Below are 19,063 nucleotides of genomic sequence, written 5' to 3'. Positions count from 1 at the left end.
GTCCAGAGTTTGCTGTTACTGCCTGGACATGAATGACTGGCCACTTCTAAAAAATGTGTCCCCCCATCCCTCCCTTATGGTTTTGTCTGGCCACAGCTGGAGCACATTTCAGGGGTCCACCCAGAGACAATATCATGAACCTTAGTCAATCATTAAATGACTCTTTGCACAAATGACTACGGGAAAAGTGCAATAAATGCCTTATCTTCATGTATGGAAGACTTTCAGTGGCCCTGTGTTGAAAAAATATCCAGCAGTTTGGGGCTTTTTTACCATAAATGAATCAGAAGGTTTTGATGCCTCACCTTACCAAACTTTACTGCCTGCTTGTATGCATCACTTTTAAATTGCAAATGTGCATGCAAAGGTTTCCTGCTGTTGAGTGGCTCAGAATGTGCACAGCACCTTAGACAGGTGCACCAGTGTTACCCTTGGCTGCAGAGCCTTTTGCACCACATGTATGACTTTGTAGATCTAAACATTAATATTTTTGAGAAAGAAATATTTTTCTTGAAGTGCTCTGGTGCTGCATTTCTAGTCTGGAGTAGTGGAAGGCATCCCTGCCCATTTTAGGGGGGGTTAGATATACATGAGGTTTAAAGTCCCTTTCAACCTAAATAATTTTGTGATTCCGTGATTTCTTTATTTAGATAAAAACCAACAAATAATAAAAAACCAAATACAAACAAAAAACCCCAAATCCCCAAAAACAAACAAACAAAAAAACTCAAAATAAAATAAACCCTAAATAAATTCCTGCACTACAAAAAAACAAAACCAAACAACAACAAAAAAATCCCCAAACCAACCAAGCAAAAAAACCCACAAAACACTAAAAACCCAACCCAAAACCCCTTCAAAATTTGCCTAAATATATGGAGTTTAAGACTGAGTCCTAGTGCTGCATTCCTTAATGACTGTATAGATGGTCAGGTGTAGTAAGGCTAATGATATCTGATGTCTAATAAGTTTAATAATCCAATATGTTGGAGTCTAATAATATCTTCATTACCCAATTAAGAAGAGATGTGGGTTGATAAATTTGATTCAAACTGGTGTTTTTACTCTGTATCTACTGATCAACTTAGACTGAAAACAAAAAAGAAAAAATAATGTTTGCCTCAATTTAATGTAATTTCCTTTATGCTTTTGAAAAGGATCCAGACAAGTTCCAGTTTGGCCGTACCAAGATCTTTTTCCGTTCAGGCCAGGTGGCATATCTGGAGAAACTGCGGGCAGATAAGTTCAGAGCTGCCACCATCATGATCCAGAAGACAGTGAGGGGCTGGCTGGAAAGGACCAGGTTCCGGAGGCTGAGACGAGCCACCCTCACCCTGCAGTGCTATACCCGTGGGCACCTGGCACGCAGGTGGGTCCTGGGCAGCCTCAGAGAGGGGCCAGCTGGGAACTCAAGTGTGACAACACCTCTGGCCACCTGGGTTTTCAATCTCTTGCATCTTCTAGAACTTAAACTTGGCGGTTTCATGTGAGGAGCTTCGGAAATGCTTTGCTTGCTTGAAAGAAAGATGTGCAATATGCATGTGGGTGACACTGTGATGAGAGTTTCTAAAGTTGGGACTTATTTCTGGCCCTTCTATCTAGCTTTATTTCGGGGCAAGAGATCAAAACTTTTTGCCTCAAACTGGTTGCATATTTACATTAGTTTAATTTCTAGGTGCTGGGCTGAGGTCAAAACAGACAATCTGGTTATAATGAAGTGACTACAGTGCTCTGAAGGATTTAGATGAAAGCGTTTCACAGGACTAATGTTTTCCTGGGAGTGCCTTTGGTAAAGGGCATTTGGATCAGCCAGGGAAGGGCTGCCTAGTTGGTATGCACTCCTCCCCTGCAGGGACAAGGTTTGTGTCTCCGTGATGTCCAGGGGGAGTTCTCAGGATTGAGTGGCTATATTTTTGTAATGAGGAAAATCACTCCAAATCACTGTCAGGGTGGCTGTGTACAGTAGATAATAAAGGAGCCTAATGTTAACTCTTCCTGTGCAGGAGCCCTTGTGTCAGTGGGTTGCTGGGGTTTCTGTAGGTAGCATTCTGCTGGAGGCTGGGCTGCTGGTGGCAGCTGTGACGTGGATGTGAGGGAGGAGCAAAGCAATGGAACAGCATCCAAACACACTGGCCACCTTCGTTCTTGTGGCTCTTCTTCAAGCCAGAAAATCAGCAGAAGAACATCAGAGATACTAGCTGACTTTGTGGTGTTATTTGTGATTGTGAAAGGGATTGGTGTCAGGAAGAACCAGCTGCTGCAGAGTTTCTTCTACATAATTTTTCAGCTTCTCTCTTTGCGCAGGGATTGTAGGGTGGGATAGCAACTGAGTAACTGTCTCTTTTTGAGACAGACCATCGCTTATCCTCTTCAGGAAGCCCTGGCTCAGTGGGTCCTAATGAGAAACCATTTGCCGCAATCAAAGGAATATATAAACCAATCTGATGTGGCTCTTAGTTTTGATACGCTTTTTACAAAATAAAATAAGTGGATCAAATTTCTGTATAATGCTGCATGCTGAGATCAATAAATGAATCATAAATCCATTAAAACAAGCTAATTATCAAATTTAATGGAGGATTTATGGGCATTTATTAACCAGTGTAACAGCAAATTGAACATGAGTTCAGCTGGAGAATTGGAGCAACATGGTACGGAGTTGACCACATCCCTCATTATTTACTGTCTGTGAATGGCTCAAGGCTCTGCTCAGGAATGTTGCCAAAGCAGTGCACACCAGTTTAAATGTCAAATCAATTTGCTGCTGTTCTCACTGAGTCAGTAGTGCGCTTTTTATAGTCAGGGAAGTGATGGAGCCAACCTGGGTGCTGGTTAGCACCAGTGCACAAAGCAGAGAATTCAAACCAAGGAAAACCTGGGGAATCCTTGGGTTTAATGCTGTTTGGGAACAATGAGGTGTGTTGATCTGTGGTTCCAGTGCTCCTGGGTTCCATGGCTGCTGTCTGATAGCATGGAGGCTTTCTTAGCCCAGCTCTTGGGGTGGTCTTTCCTGAATACCATCAAGCCACATTGGACCAAAGGTTTTTCTCTCCCCGTGATTTAAACCTTGCTGCATCAGAAAAAAGTGGAGTTTGTTTTCCCTGCTTACTCTCCTCCTGTGCATTTCAGGCTTTTTGAACACCTGAGGAGGACAAGGGCTGCCATCATCTTGCAGAAGCAATACCGTATGCTGCGGATGCGCCGGGCCTTCCTGAGGGTCCGCAGCGCCACCCTCACCATCCAGGCTTTTGCTCGGGGCATGTTTGTCAGGAGGATTTACCACCAGGTACACCTCCAGGAGGCTCTTTGCATGAGGAAATAACCTTTATGTTTACTTCTGAGATGTGTTTGTTGTGGCTGTGTTGATGTTTGTGAAGCTGACAACCCCTGTCGTTGCCAGAGAAATGAGGGTGATGGTGAGCTTTGCTATTTGAAGCTGTGCAAGCAAAAAAACATTTTGGCAGCAGCAGCTTAGCAGAGCAGCTAAATGGAGCTGATCACTGTGCTGCCAGGAGGTGTTGTGGAGATGTGGAAATGCCATGTGGTCTTCACCTATGCTCTGCTGAAACCTCCCCATCCCCATCCCACTGAGTGCATGTCAGAGCTGCATGCAGGGGCTCTTCCTGGTAGGGTAGGAAGACAAGGAAGGTCAGTCATGGAAGATAATAAGTAATTTATTGATAAAAATATCCAATTAGGCCTCTCCTTCAGCTTTCTGTGTTAAACCTGGAGCAGGACACAAAAGATTTAGAGCTTCATGACAGCAGTGATACAGTGAGAAATCATTGAATCCTGGGGTGGTTTGGGTGTAAGGGAACATAAAGATCATCTCATTCTACCCCTGCCATGGGCAGGAACACTTTCCACTATGCCAAGTCACTCCAGGTCACTCCAGCCTGGCCTTGGACACTCCCTGGGATCCAGGGACAGCCACAGCCGCTCTGGGCACCCTGTGCCAGGGCCTGCCCACCCTCACAGCCAGCAATTCCTAATTCCCAATCTCCCATCTGTCCCTGCCCTCTGGCAGTGGGAGCCATTCCCTGTGTGCTGTCCCCTCATCCGTTGTCTAAAGTCTTTCTCCAGCTACTCTCTGTCAGGAAACTGAGAACAGCTTTGGAGAATCTTCTGTCTGCTCCTCAGACCCAGCACTGTGTTGGTAGTTACCTAAATTGGTGCCTAACTGGGTTGTGGGGCTACTCCAAGAAATGAGAAGCATCAAGAGGGAAAAGCCTGTTCCTGGAAATAATTGAAATTACCTGGACACCTGGTGACCTCCCAGAGAGACCAGGGCTGTCCTTTGAGACACAGCAGTTGGTGATAAGGAATTTGTGCTGTCACTGCTGTTCCAGCATCTATTTTTTAAAGTGGAAGCTTCTGCAGAGGAGGCAGCTGGTCCAGCAGTTAAACTCCCTGAGATTCAAGGCCGCCCAAATCTTAACAAGGTGTGGAAGTTGGCTGAAGGCCAGGCCTCTCTGATCTGAACATCCTTAATCTCTGGAGCATCTGGGTATAGCTTTTAGATATAAATGTTTGTTCCAGTGCATGTTCAGCAATAGATGCAGGGCTGTGGGTGATGATCTGTAGGATGAGGGTGTCCACCCAAAATTTATCTATAAAGCTGAAATAAGTCCCCAAGGCAATGCTGTGGGAGTTCTTCTGCCTCTTTGGGCATCCCTATCTTTCCCCATTTAAGAATGCCAAGGCTGGAGACATACAAAGCTCATTTCACAGCCATTCTTACTGTATCCTAAATTCATACAATCCCTTTATTCTGAATTAAAATTTGCAACTGCAAAGAAAGCCTTAGGGTGAAACAAAATAATTGTAAGAGGAGCTGATAGGATAACCTTTTCTGAGACAACTTAACCAAACTAATAGCAATAAAATGTCTTGTAATCTTCAAATTCTTCTATTTGTTTCCTTAGCAGACTGAAGCATAAGGAAGCTATTAACAACATGCTGTTTGTATCTTTCAAATGTCTGCCTTCAATTTTAGAGAGCAAAATTGAACTGCCACTGACTGACAAGATAGCTGTAAATTTTGGGGAAGAAATTCAATGCAAACATGCCAGAAATTTCATGAAAACAGATAAAAATTGCTAGGAACTGAACCGTGCTAGAGAACTAGCTGCAGACTGTAGTGAAAGGACTCATGGCTTTATTTGAAGGTTATCCACATGATAGGAAATCCCATCAGGACAGAATTTATCTGCAGCGAAAATTATCATAATGCAGAGGCAGAACACAGGAAAAAAAAATCTACAGATCTGTTGTGGTGTGGGCGGTGTTTGATGCTGAGGGGACAGTAAGTTCATTGTTAAGTGTTGGTGTGTCTGTCAGTGACTGCTCTGGAGCTGTGGCTCTGGTGGATCTCAGTACCCTTCTGAGGTGGTCCACGAAGTCACACTTGAGCCCAGATGTCACCTGCTCCCACCAAGTCCTCACAACCAGGATAAAATCCCCTCATGTCACGGGCCAAGCAGGTCTTTATTTTGGGATCAAGCAGGCTCCTAGGAGAGGTGCATCCATTGAGAACAGTGCCTGTCCGTGAAGGAGGGTGCAAAACCAGATCCTCTATTTCCAGCCATCAGCACCTGCATCTGCCAGGACATTTCTTGGAGGAGAAGCCCTTCCCAGGGAAGTCTGGGAAGTGTTTAATGTTTGTTGTAGCCAAACCAGAGTGACCTTCCAGGAACGGCCTTAAGATGAAGGAAAGTAGATTTAGAGAAGATATTGGGAAGGCTGTGAGGGTGGGTAGGACCTGGCACAGGTTTCCCAGAGCAGCTGGACCCCTGGAAGTTTCCAAGGCCAATCTGGACAGGGCTTGGTGTAGCAGGTGTCCCCACCCATGGTGGATGTTCCTTCCAGCCCAAACCATCCGTGGCTCCACAATTCTACGCCCTCCCTCTGCTAACAGCCCCGTTGTGCCTGTTTCGCAGATGCTGATGGAGCACAAGGCCACCATCCTGCAGAGGTACGCGCGGGGCTGGCTGGCCCGCGCGCGGTTCCGCCGGACCCGGGCCGCCGCCGTGGTGCTGCAGAGCCACTGGCGGCGCCTCAAGGCCCGGCGCCAGCTCCAGGCGCTCCGCATCGAGGCACGCTCGGTACAGCACCTCAAGAAGCTCAACATCGGCATGGAGAACAAGGTGGTGCAGCTGCAGAGGAAGGTGGATGAGCAGGTACGCCCCTTCCTGCCCTTCCCTGCGGTCTGGGAAGGGTCGTGTTGTGTGGGAACTCAAAATGTCTCTCAGACATTTTTAGAGGTTCCAGGCCTTGGTCGGAGGCATTTTAGACCCTGGCAGACAGCTGAAAAACAGCTGTGAGTTTGAGTTTGAGCCATGGAATGAATTACCAACTTCGTAGGTGGAACAAGCAGTCACAAAGGGTTAGATAGGATAGTAAAAGTAATTACAAAGTAGAGGGGAAATTTTTTTAGTATTGTACAGGGGGGTTTTAGCACCTGTACAGGGGTTTTTTTACTTTGTACATAGGGATCAGAAGTTCTAAGATGGAGGAAAGTGGGCTGATCCTGTTCTTCCTCCTTCTTCTTCCTTGCCTCCATGTTTTTGGTGATGCTGGCACTTGTGGATTGGTTTAGAGTAGAAAAGCATCTTGTAACATAGGTAATAGGCATTGGGGAAAAACTATAAATATTTAACACGTGATGTACCATATAAAAGATAGCAGCAGCCCTGGGAGGTGGGAGAGAAGAAGGAGAAGACAGCAGACAGAGAGGATGTCAGGGTGTGTGTGCATCCCTGCCTGGGCTGCTGATCAAACAGCCGCAGCCCGAGAACAAAATCTGTTAGATAACTAACAATAAACTGCCTTGAGACCGAACAGCAAGAGCCTGCACAGTTTTTCTTTGGAAGCACGGGCTGGAGGAGGAATTTCAGCACCACATGGGAACCCAGAATAAGGCCGGGGTTCCCACAGTGTTGGTGGCAGCTGAGCATTTGTAAGGGTGGGACATGGCGAGCTCAGGGAGCTGCGCTGGAATTGTTGCGGGGACTGCCCAGCAGGGCTCAGAGGGGGAAAATAGAATGGCAGTTTTGGAAAGTGTTGCTTGAAAACCCAATCCACATGGGATCCAGTCATGGGTCTGAGGCTGAATTGCCCCGCTGTGCTTTTTGAGTGTGCAGAGTGTGTGCCACCACTGGTGTTGTGAGCCTTGTGTCTTGGCAGTCACAGTCACTGGAAGATAAACAGCAGTTTGGGTAAATACTTTACTTTTTGTTGCTAGACACAACAACTCTCCAGGAGTAACAGGAGTGAGATGTGTGATGTGACAGATCCCTGTGTGGCATGAGTTAATGACCTTACAGTGACTGTTTGATCACAGGGGTGTTTTCATCAGTAGGCATTTGCCATTAATAAGCTGCAGAATGGTTTGACTTTCTAAACATAGCAGAATAATTTTTTCACCTACTAATGTGTGTAAATTACTTTGTTAAATACCTTCTGTGTTGCTGTACAAGGAATTGAGGGGTGATCTTAAGAAATGTGGAGTGGGACATAATTGTATTGACTAATATCAACAGGGAAATTCACATCCAATTGTACCATTAAACCAAATTTTTACAGGTAGGAGAACATTCTCTTCAGTTGGGATTACCCCTTATTTGTAGCACCAGTTTTTGGTAATTCCAGTTTATCATTCTGAGATGTTGTCAGAGACCCTTGTCCATCCCACACGTCTCTCTCACCACCTGAAATCTCCCCACCCCAGTAAGACAGGAGCAGTCCTGTGCTGGGGGTGGCTCTGTGTTGGCTCAGACAGTGCAGGGTCAGCACACACTGGGGTTTGCATTGATGTGGTCACCCTCTCTGCACTGTTAATTGGCTGCAGTGCATTAACTGCACTGCAATAGGATCCAGCTTCCAGACCCCAGTGTTTAATTTTAAAATGCCTGTTTCCATACTTAGATTTTGCTAGCAGTAGGGGAATGGGAAACTTTCAGAATAAGGTTTGGTATGACCTTTCGTCCAGAAGGTATTTTGGTGGAATTGAATAGGAAGAGTCATTCCAGATCAAGATAATTTGGGCTGAACTCATGCTATGAGTGTGTACATCAGTGATGGATCTGTTGAGCAGCTGGACTTGACACTGGAACATCAGTGATATTTTATAGTTTGTATTTTTCCCTATTTCCTTGCTAGGAAAAGTGTGGCAGTAGAACAATAAAGGAAAAAAAACAATATTTGGTTAACATTGGCTTTGCTGTCATGGGTTTTGAAGGCAGCAGAAGGATCTGCTTTAGGAAAGGAGTCATGGAGAGCTTTTAACCAGGCAAAATAATGGTCTTGAGCTCATCTTGCTCTCCTTCAGCCTCTCCACAGACTATTTTGTAGGAGTTTCTTTGATGCTTTCTGTGTAGATTTTGCAGGAAAGAATTCCTGCGCTGGGTTACATGTGGTGGTCTGTCCAGTAAGCTGAATTTAACCATCCTTCCAGGGCTGCCAGGTTTCCCTGGGATGCTTTGGAAGTGCTAAGGACCACCATTCAAGTAGATTTCTCTTTTCAGTGCACTGAATCTTTTTTCTGGCACGGTGCATTTGCAGTATCATAGTTTCCCTGAAGGATATTGCTTTCAGTCCTTGCTAATCTATAAACACAACCTTTGAAAATACCAATTAACTTTACAAGAAAAAAAGCATATAGTAGGTAACCTGGAAAGCTGCAGTTGTGTTGGGTTTTTCTGAGTAGCTGTGGAAGAAAATGTTTCTATTTCTGCTACTTTAGCTCATGCATGAGTAGAGATGCAATTCTCCATGTGCCCCTAAGGAAGAGATCTTTCTTTGAAAACATGAAAACCTATTATTGTATGTCAGCCTCAGCTCAGATGCTCTGGCATCTGTAACTGGAATAATTTAATTAGGTTTTTAAATCAGGTGAGGGATTTTGCTGCAAAACATCCTCACTGGAGCACTTTCTTTTCTATTTACATTGGACCAATTCCTTTTTTTTTCTTTTTTTTTCTTTTTTTTTGGGGGGGGGAGGGGGGTGGGGGTGTGTGTGTATGTGTTTGTTTTGTTTTTTTTTTCTTTTTCCTTCAGGTAATTTTCTTTAAATCTGTTTGTTGGAATTGCCTGAGACACTTACAATGCATGTACCTAATTTAGTATTGCATGTTCTTGCAAGCCAATATTTAGACGCATTGTGAGCTCTCTACACTCTCTTTGTAAGCACTACTATCTCTGTGAGCATTTTTGTGAATAAAACTAGTTTGGGTAACAAGCTGATGAAATTGTTTCATCTGCCTTTGGTAGCAAAATAAATTGGGTTTTTTCACAGAGCCTGAGTTGAAACCAGGACTGTCTTAGGTCTACAGGGCTGGATAATGATTGATAATAAAGCAAGTTCAAGTTTAACAGGGTCTGTTGAGCAATATCTGATTGCAGTGGGGAGCAGCCCAGTAAATGCTCTCTCATGTCAGTAGTTTTTAATAAAAAAACCCCATAACCATTCCTGTGCATTTATCTTGTATTTGTATAGCAGGGGGTGGAGTGAAATGGGCTTTAATGCCCCTTCCAGCTCAAATCATTCTAGGATTCTATGAAATGCCTTTGGTCATACAGAAATTATAATTTCCTTATTTGATATGAATGCTGAATTTTGATGTTCATTAATAATTCATTACTAGGGAGCAAAGGAAAAAAAATGTTAATATGCCTCATTTACTTGTTTTTTCATTTGAGATGCGTCTTTATCTTGCTTCAGAGCACTGAGATCCAGTGAGAGGGGGTGCTTTGGGAGGTCACCTTAAGAGGGGCCAGAAGGATGATCAGAGCAGACTTTAAAAACCAGAATGCATTTTAAGTTTCAAAATGGTTCGTTTGGTACCAAGATTATCTACCCAGTCAGCACAGTTTCTGTAGTAGGCTTTTAATGAAGCTCTAGGTCTTTGGCCTATGGGTATCTAATAATGATGATGTTTTATTGGCCACAGTGACCATTGACTTTGATTTGAAGCCCAAAAATCAGCTGAGTCTGCTGAATTTTCAGTTCTCAAAACTGGGAAGAAAATCAGTGCTAAGTGCTTTTGAAGTGAAAACCTGAGCAAATGAAAGGATGGCTGAGGTGGCACATGACTTAAAACTAGAATTTGGAGCTCCTTGTGCTTGAAGATGAAGTTCTGTGTTGTCACTCCAGGTTTCTGCAGGCATGGGATCCAGGAATAGCAGGATAAAATGCAAAAGGAATACTACAAACACTCCTGAAACTACAAGTCACATTAATCAATGCTATTTGGAAGCTGTAGTAGTGCAGTATTTTGGTTTGGTTGCCAGTGCTACCAAGTGTTACTTGCCTTTGCTCTGAGTGATATCTGCATAGTACCAATTTGACAAATGCCTCTGTAATCATTCCCGAAATATTATTGAGCTTTTGTCACAGTTTAGAAATAGCTTTTAGCTTTATGAGCTTCATTAGCATATGCATGAAAACATTTGTTGTTGTGGGTCTCTCACCCACCATGCTTGAGGGTTTGAGTGGCTAATGATTTTTCTCTTTTCGAGTCAGGTCTCATAGGCTCTCAGAGAAAAGAATCACACTTGAGATAGCTCAGCTATCTCAGATGTCATAAAATTAGTAGGATGGCTTGAGACAGTGTTGAAACAGAAAAGTTTTAATAAAACGCAAAACAACAAAGGTCTTGGCAGAGAAAACCTGAGTCCGGGTGTTCTGTTCTTTTCTAGGGAATTGCTTAGGGGGGACTTTTTGGCTCCTGTCCAATTAGCTGTCCTTAAATTTGAGGTGAAGTCCCCAAAGTCCTATGAGGTGTCTTTTAACCAAATTGAGGAGAGAAACTTCTGGGCTTTTTTCCTTTTTAAGGGGGACAAAGGGTGACTTGTTTACTCCGTCAAGAGGGGGCACATTCCCACAAGTGGCTACTTTTGTAGTGGATCTCTGCATGCACTCGTGTCACTTGTGCTCTTGTCTTCTTCTTTCTGGGATGCTGGCTGCAGAACAAGGAGAACAAGCTTCTGAATGAGCAGCTGTCCATGCTGACATCAGCCCACTCCTCCGAGGTGGGGAAGCTGAAGAAGGAGCTGCAGCAGTACCAGCAGACCCAGCAGGGTGATGGCAAGCAGCTCCTCAGCCTGCAGGAGGAGACGGAGCGGCTGCAGAGGGAGCTGAAGAGGGCTCAGGGGGAGAGGGAGGTCATGGAGGACAGCCACAGCAAGGAGAGGGACCTGCTGAAGAAGGTATGTCTGTCTGTCTGTCTGTCTGTCTGTCTGTCTGTCCGTCCGCCTGCCTCGGGTTGTCTCCTGCAGGTGGTCGTGCTGGTGAGGGCTCTCTCTCCACAGCTCTTTAGGGGAGAGTCTGTTCTTTGTTATTTCTGCTGCTGAATGCCCCCAGGATTACCCCAGGCCATGGGGCAGGACAGGTTGACATCCCTGCAGGAGCAGTGGCTGCCTTGTGCCAGGACACCCCACCCTGATGTCTTTTGTGCTGCCAACCACAAAGAAACGCCCCAAACCCAAACACATCTGGAAATCGGGATGCCTAATAACCATGATCAGCATGGAATCACAGAGTTGTAAAGGTTGGAAAAGACCTGTAAAATCACCAAGTCCAACCATCAGCCCAGCACCACCATGTTCAGCACTAAACCATGTCCTCAAGTGCCACATCTGTGTGGTTTTTGAACACTTCCAGGGCTGGTGACTCCACCACTGCCCTGAGATGTGTGTTCCAATGCTTCACAAGCCTTTCAGTGAAAAAGTTTCTCTAATGCCCAATCTAAACCTGCCCTGGCACAACCTGAAGCTGCTTTTCTTGTCCTAAGATTCATGTGAGTGCCAGAGTTTTCATGTGTATACAGTGATTCCTCATGGTGTGTAATGCAAATTACTGGGACGTCTGTCACAGCTGCTGCAAATATTAGGAGGATGTAAATATTCCTCACCCCAGCCTGGGATGGGACACAAGGCTCAGTTTCTGACATAGCTGGTGTTGTAGGTATACACAGAGTATGACCAATGAGTAGACCAACTTCTCTCCCTGATGAGAGGCACTGCTCCAGCATCAGCTGCTGGTTGTTACAGGCTTTTATAGGGTTTGGAGCTGTGATATACACAAAATAGGTTTATTTTTTTTTCTTCCTCCTTCATGCAAACCCACAGAATATCCTGGTTTGGAAAGGAACTACAAGGACAATGAAATACAGCAATTCTGTGCTTTAACTCTTGGGGTGGGGGTGGACCAACACTGCCACCATTGTACAAGAAGGCATTCTGTTGGGAGGAAGAAATTCCAGAGTTTTGAATAGTGCTTGAAAATAGCAAAGATGGACCTTTTGCCCTGAATTTCTTTGCTGATCAGATTAATTCTGAGTAACACCCATTCTCTTAACCTGAGGCACTGAGATGAGAATTCAGTTTCCTTCTGCAAATGCTTGTGGCTGCTCAAGTTAAATCCATGATATCTCTTCTGCACCAGAAATTGAATTGAATCTTTGATCTTGCTATTGGAAATAATTTAGGGCTTTTCTACTCAATAAGTTGCAAAGAAAAAGCTGTTTTGCAGATGTTATTCTAGAGCAGTACTTCGTGTGTGACAACCTGAAGACGAGTCACTTTTGGAAATTAAAAAATTAAAAAAAAAAAAAAAAGCCTGGAATTAGCTGCATTATAATTTACAGTGGAAGAATGTCCTTATGAGGCTCCTCTACAGCATTTCACACAGCACCATTGCTGTGGCCAATCTCCCCTCGAGGCCGAGCCCTCAGGTGGTGGGTTTGGCTGAGAAGCTGTGGTGGAGGACTGTGGTCAGGGTGATTTACCCTAAACCTCTGGCATGGCTGAAATGCACTGCTGGTTGTGCTTCTCAAAGAGGTGAGCAGTCTGTACACTTGCTGTCCTTGGCTGGACCAAGAGAGCTGCCAGGTGATCACTCCTTGCACTTGTGGTGCACCACCCAGGGACGTGTGAAACCGGTGATTTCCTTTTAAAATTACAAGATTCTTTTTGGTGCGGGGCTCTGTTCATTATCTGGGTGCAGCACAGGCTTTTAGGGCCTGAAAGGATGCCTGATTTTAAGGGTGATGCAGCTGGGGATAAACTGTGTCTCTTTGTTCTTGATTGCAAATCGCCTTCAAGCACTTTGGTGGAAGGTTGGATTAATCGCTGAAGAAATGCTTTTAAAAAGCATGGAAACAAAGCAGAAGCTTTCCCTTGTTGTAAAAATGCCTAGAGCAGAGCAAATACTGTGCATTTCACCACAGAAATAGATGGTTTAATTATAAAAAACATTTCTAAATGCACAGGCTCCTATTTCTGGGATTAGCTTTCCATTGCTCCCTTCAGTTCCTTGTAAGTGGGAAGATGGAGAGCACCTGTTTCCTTCCTGAAAATATTAATTTAGTCAGAACGCTTCCCAAGAAAAATTCTGGGAAGAGATTTTTGAGTTGTTCTAATATCTCCTGGGAAGCATAATGAAACTAAATTTATGTAAGAAGCAGTTTTCACCTTCAATATCAAGATGACATTACTGGCATGGATGTAGTGGGACAGATTCTCAAAGACATCTTGCTTCTGAGTGAGACTGAGATGAACCTTTAATTTTTCTGCAGCTTCTGCAAATCCATGTCAGTATTGATTTAGTTACTGAAAGAAAAAGTCCTTTAATCTCTTCATCATAGCTATTCTGTCCAAGCCTTTAGCTTTAGAATAGCTCTTCTTATTTAATTTTGTGATTAAGTTTGAAACATCTGGGTAAGTACCAACGGCTCCTTCTAGGGCTTTTGGTAGCATCGATTCTTCTCACTTGGTGAACTAGGACAATTCACAGCCTGGCCAGGAATTCCATTAGGAAAGTGCCAAATGCCATCATCCTTCCCTTATAAGACTGGGAGAGGATGAGGCAGACCTTATAAGCAGGTTGTTCCAGGGAAACACTTAGGTAAGAGCTGCAGCCACCACAAGTGTTCCCTGCTCAGCATCTTCCACAGAAATCTTTCAAAGCAGGTTCTCTTGCATTTGAAGCACCTCCAGGTGCATTCAAACAGGAATGCAGAAAACAAATCCTGTTTAAGAGAACATCTTAAAAATACCTCTACCCAACCTAGATTAGAAGTTTTAAAATCTGGGAATAATTTTTATGGATTCTATTAAGTCTTGTTCTTCCACATATCCTCTCAGTACAGTTGAAAATACTCAAGATTTTGGTCCAGTTTTGTTTTTCAGCCATCATAGCTCTGGGTGGAGACTTCCTTATCAGCACCCAATAAAAAGCATTAGTAAAATAATCCCTGCCTTAATCTTTTCCTGATGGGACAAACAAGTAGAACTCCTTGCTGTTCCATTGCAGCACAGGTTTTCCTTCCATTCCATCACTCCTGTATCTCTTTCCCAAGTGCTGATCTAATGTCAGATGTGATTTATAGTGAAGGAGTGCAGTTGGTTTTGGTACAGAATATTAAAATCTGGGCTCAGTTCACAGCATTTAAAACACCAATAGCTCTTTATGCTTACATTGTGGTGTTTTTCACTTTCTAGTTGTACACCCAGACTCCAGCCTTCTAGGAGAGGTGCAGACAGATGTAATGCAGACAGCTGGAGTAAATTAACAGGGACAGTAATGAGTGGGGAGGTTTTTCAGTTTGTGCATGGAACAGGACTGATTCAGCTGTGACTTAGAAGAAAATATTCACTGTGCTTGTCTTCATCATTAGTATGTATCTGGTGTAGCCAGTGTTTGATCAAATGCCTTAATTTGAACATGGTTGTGTGGAAGACTGAGATCTGTGCTAGGAGTGCATGCCAGCTGGACTGCCTATAAATTTAATCTAGTGATGACAGCAAAATTATTACTCTTGGGCTCTGAAAACTCTTATTATGGTGTTTACAGCGTTGTTTATCGTTGGTGCCTTGAGATCCTTCTGCTGTGTGGAGCTGTTTCCTAAGCAGTGGCTACAGGAAGTGAAGGAGCAGGCACAGGGGATGACACATGCTGGGATGATGTGCATTCTGCCCCTGACAGCAGCAGAAACATCCTGCTTAGCTGTGGCAGCGTATTTCACTTGACAATATGATGGTGGTGTGTTTTGAGATAACGCTGTTGAATGCACCAGAATTCAGGGAGCTGAATGATGTTCCAGGATTGGTTGCTGTCAGCATCAGTCCAGCCTTGCCGTTGTGGCAATTGGAAGTAGCATTTTTCAGGATTTAGTTCCTTTTCCCATTATTTTTTACGAGGCAGTTGTTGTTAATAGTTGCTAAATATGCTGCTGTTGTATTGCCAAGGGCCCTGGTACATGTCATTCCTCATTGTACCAAAGGTTCTGTAGTTGTGGGATGCACTGAAGTGACTCATGATGCTACCTGGATTGGGTACAATAAAGTTAAAAAGCCTGATCTATTCACTCAGCTCTCATTCACTGTGTCCATCTCAGCTCCTGAAGTGCTACATTTCTGAGAACAATCTGCAGGTTTATTTCCCCAGCAGCTGTGACTCAGTGCTGTGACTTGAAGACAATTATGAAACCCATTGAAATCTAAGAATAACTTGATGACCTGATCACTTCCAAGAGCTTTGCTCCTACAGGTCATGGCCACTAAGTCCGGTGGCTCAGTATTTTTTAAGATTCTGCTGAAAATATTGAATTAAGGGAGAAGTGCAGTCAGGACGGGGAAAGTTATTATCTTTTGTAGTAATGCATTTCTCCTGTGTTTCTGCTACTGGTGTACAAAGGATAAGTGATAAAGCACAGGGGAACAGATCTTTTAAAGAGCAAAGAGAGGCTGAACAAAGCCCCCTGTCTCCTGCCTGGTGAAATTAATCCCTGCAGGAGCCCTGCCCGGCAGCCAGCAGTAACTCTCTGCCTTGTTCCCTAGCGTATCTCTGACCTGGAAGAAGAAAACGCTCTCCTGAAGCAGGAAAAAGAAGAGCTGAACAGCAAGATTCTCTGTCAGTCTGAAGGTAGGAAAAACTGCCTATGGCATCATCATGCCTTCATTAGACAAGGGCTTCATCTTCTCCCCTGAAGCTTGTTTCCCTGCCTTGAGAAGTGCTAATCTTCCCGAGACCCTTTCCTGGTGGCTTTTGTCTCTGTTTTGTTGTGTAGGTAGTTCTGTTCCTGCTGTCCTACTGCATGAACAGAGCTACCTGCACAATAGGTAAGCCAGAGGCCAGTTTACTTGGTGAAATACAGAATAAAGAACCTGAAAAGCAAGGCTTTTCAGTTCAGTTTTGTTAAAGCATTTCATGCAGACAGTGTGGGAGGCAGTGAAGCTGATGGAGTAGGGAATAGCTGTGTCCCAGGAATAATTAATAAAGGATCCAAGGGGCAGCATGCTTCACATTATTGAGCTGTAGTGGAGGACTTCTCTAGTGTGACACGAGCCTGTGAGTGTTTTTTCAAAAGCAGAGACTTAGCTGACAAGCCATACATAAGGGAAGCAACCTGGGAAAATCTCATTTCACAAAAGGGACTCTCATGCATTTAATGAGCTTTTCTAAATGTTGTCATCCTTTTTAGCTTTGATTTTGCAGCAGGATTTACAGAGGTCCTGCTGTGGGTGTAACTATCACTGCTCTGTGGTACTTGTGAAGTGCCTTTTGCTCCTAGCCTACCACAAAACAAAGGAAAGAAGATAACACATTAAGGAGAAACTTGCTGCAAATATTTATTCACCCCTTACAGAATGCTTTTGGAGCATCTGAGATGGGAGAAAGGAGGTGGAGAGGATTGGTTTGCTTTTCACCAATTTAAAACAGCGCATGGGCTACATTTGCCTGGTTCCTTAGGAAGAGGAGGGACCTCTTTGCTTCCAGAGGGTTGTTTTTAACAAATAATTGAATTTATTTGGATATAAACTTCTTTGAACTCCCCACAGTCTTGCCATGGTAAATGGTTGATGATGACACGAGGAAGAGCTGCTGTTGTTGATTTGCTTCTATGCCAAAGCTGATGGTGGGAAGCAGGCAGGGAAGTTTTCATGTGCAGCAAGTGCCACCTTTTCAACCCAAATGTATTTCTGTGCCATGCTGGTCTTTTCTTACGTGGGTTTATGGCTGGTCCATGGGAGCCTGAGCTGCCACAGGTAAATGATGGTTTGTAGATGCTGGAGACTTCTCTTTACAAGGCAAAGAACTGCTCTGCAAACAGAAGAGCTCAAACTGTTTCAAATATTGAGGAGACAAATACAGATTATAATAATCTCTAAATATTCGTGAATGCTTGCATATATTTTAAAGGGTCTTGGCAGAGAGTATTTTGTTCATTAGTTGTTGTTATTGTTGTTCCACATGTTTGCAAGAAGCATCTTTCTGAGCTAAAGTTCATAATTTCTCTTTTCTTCCCCCTTCCTCTTTTGAAGATGAATTTGCACGAAACACAGTTGAGGAAAATATGCAGATGAGGAAAGAGCTGGAAGAAGAAAGATCTCGTTATCAGAACCTGGTAAAAGAGTATGCAAGTCTGGAGCAGAGATATGACAACTTGAGGGATGAAATGACTATTTTTAAGGTAATGAAACTAGAATTATCTGTGTTCCTTTGTGCCTTGGACCTGATGTTGGTGCCTGGATAACATGGCTCACTCAGCCCCAAAACATTTAATAGAACTGCCAGTAGTGGGCAGTTTGTGCTTGATATTTCTAAGGATACCTATCTGCACTGGAGCCAAACCATTTGTGTGCCTTGCAAAAGGAGCTTGGTCTTCCGTGCTTCTCCGTGAAATGCTTAGAGATGTCTTTGAACCTCAGCAAAACCTGGGTCATGCTTGTTCTTGTCTTGCTTTTGTGTCAGTGATGTTTATGTGTAGGTGTTGGGTTGAAAGAGCAAACAAACAAAGCCTCCAGCAATATGACTTCAGAATTTCAAAACGCAGAGTTTTTAGGTTCAGCATTGCTAAAGTGTTAGAAAAACTGTTAAAAATCAGAGTGCTGCTGTTGGATTTGATGGAAGGCTGAGTGTTTAAAGAGTGTCCTGGAGGGTGCTGTCAGCAGCACAACCCTGAGCTCGGATCTGCATGTTCACACTTAGCAGGCATGTGGTGTCATGAAGAACCTTTAATTCATGCAGAATTTTTAAGCTGAGCTTCTATATCACTTTTGCACTTTGAAGTGTTAATGTGAACTTCGAGGGTAGGGCATAAAAACTTAGAACATGTACCTCTGTAAGGTAACTTAAGTATATAATCATACATTTGCTCTAAAGAATCGACACTTGGAGAGGGATTCTTTATGAGTCTGAATCATTTCTTGGCAGCACACACCGGGGCACAGGAGAAACCCATCCAACCAGAGCAGCTTGGAGTCTGATTCCAATAACCCATCCATCTGCACCTCTGAGATCGGGGACACGGAGGATGTGATCCAGCAGGTGGAGGTACAGTGAGTGAGGAGGGAGGGCAGGGGAGCCCTGCTCTGGGCGTGATGGGTGTGGGGTTTGCAGCACGGGGGGCAGTGCAGGTTGGGCAGGGGTGTGATGGATGGAATTGGTTCCGTGCTGTAGAAACGTGTCGTTAATTGTGTGAGCAGGGTTGTGGTGCTCTGGCAAATTCTACTTGTTTGCAGCATCAGGGCACTAAAAATAATACAGTGCTGTCTTTGGGCCATACCAGCTTGAAGACTGATAAAAATTCATCGCAGCACTTACACCCAGCTCTGATGGATCATGACTGTATCATGATCCCTCTCTGCAAGGACACCAGAATTCATTGCCCTCTTGCCCTGAGCATTTTCATTCCCATGCATCTTCACAGATGCTTTGCTGGCCAGCACAGCTCTGTAATCAAATCAACAGTCTCCTAATGCAGAAAAGAGCAGCACAAATTATTCCTTGGCTATCAAGAATCCTGTGGAAAGGGGAAATGTGTTTTTTGCTTCCATCTGATAGAATAGGCTGCTTTTAAAACTCCACTCTTCTGACTCTTGAGCGCTTACAGGTGATCAGTGTCAGCCTCACCCTTGCAGGACCATATTTTGTGTCCCACTACACACCTGCAGAGGCCCCCACTTCTCTCTGCTGGCTGCTGCATTATATTGCTTTGGTATTTTTGAACAGCTCTGAAAGCATTTTCTGAAGTCAAAATAATCAGTATTGACAGTGCTT

The 19,063-nt window shown here is 44.0% G+C and overlaps 1 protein-coding gene across 4 annotated transcripts in view; it reads left to right on the top strand.

Annotated features, from left to right (window-relative positions):
* Positions 1-19,063, top strand: part of MYO5B (myosin VB) — a 143,753-nt gene that overhangs the window by 95,611 nt on the left and 29,079 nt on the right. For all 4 annotated transcript variants that reach the window (XM_031507268.3, XM_031507269.3, XM_085566994.1 and 1 more), the window contains exons 19-25: positions 1,158-1,369; positions 3,130-3,286; positions 5,940-6,179; positions 10,969-11,208; positions 15,841-15,925; positions 17,326-17,474; positions 18,218-18,337. In XM_031507268.3, the coding sequence (XP_031363128.2) occupies positions 1,158-1,369; positions 3,130-3,286; positions 5,940-6,179; positions 10,969-11,208; positions 15,841-15,925; positions 17,326-17,474; positions 18,218-18,337 (1,203 nt within the window). The remainder of the gene's footprint in view (positions 1-1,157; positions 1,370-3,129; positions 3,287-5,939; positions 6,180-10,968; positions 11,209-15,840; positions 15,926-17,325; positions 17,475-18,217; positions 18,338-19,063) is intronic.

Source organism: Lonchura striata, chromosome Z, assembly GCF_050655825.1.
Source record: "Lonchura striata isolate lonStrDom1 chromosome Z, ASM5065582v1, whole genome shotgun sequence".
Classification (NCBI taxonomy): domain Eukaryota; kingdom Metazoa; phylum Chordata; class Aves; order Passeriformes; family Estrildidae; genus Lonchura; species Lonchura striata.
The sequence above is the reverse complement of the archived record's forward strand: the minus strand, read 5'-3'. Positions and strand labels throughout refer to the sequence as shown.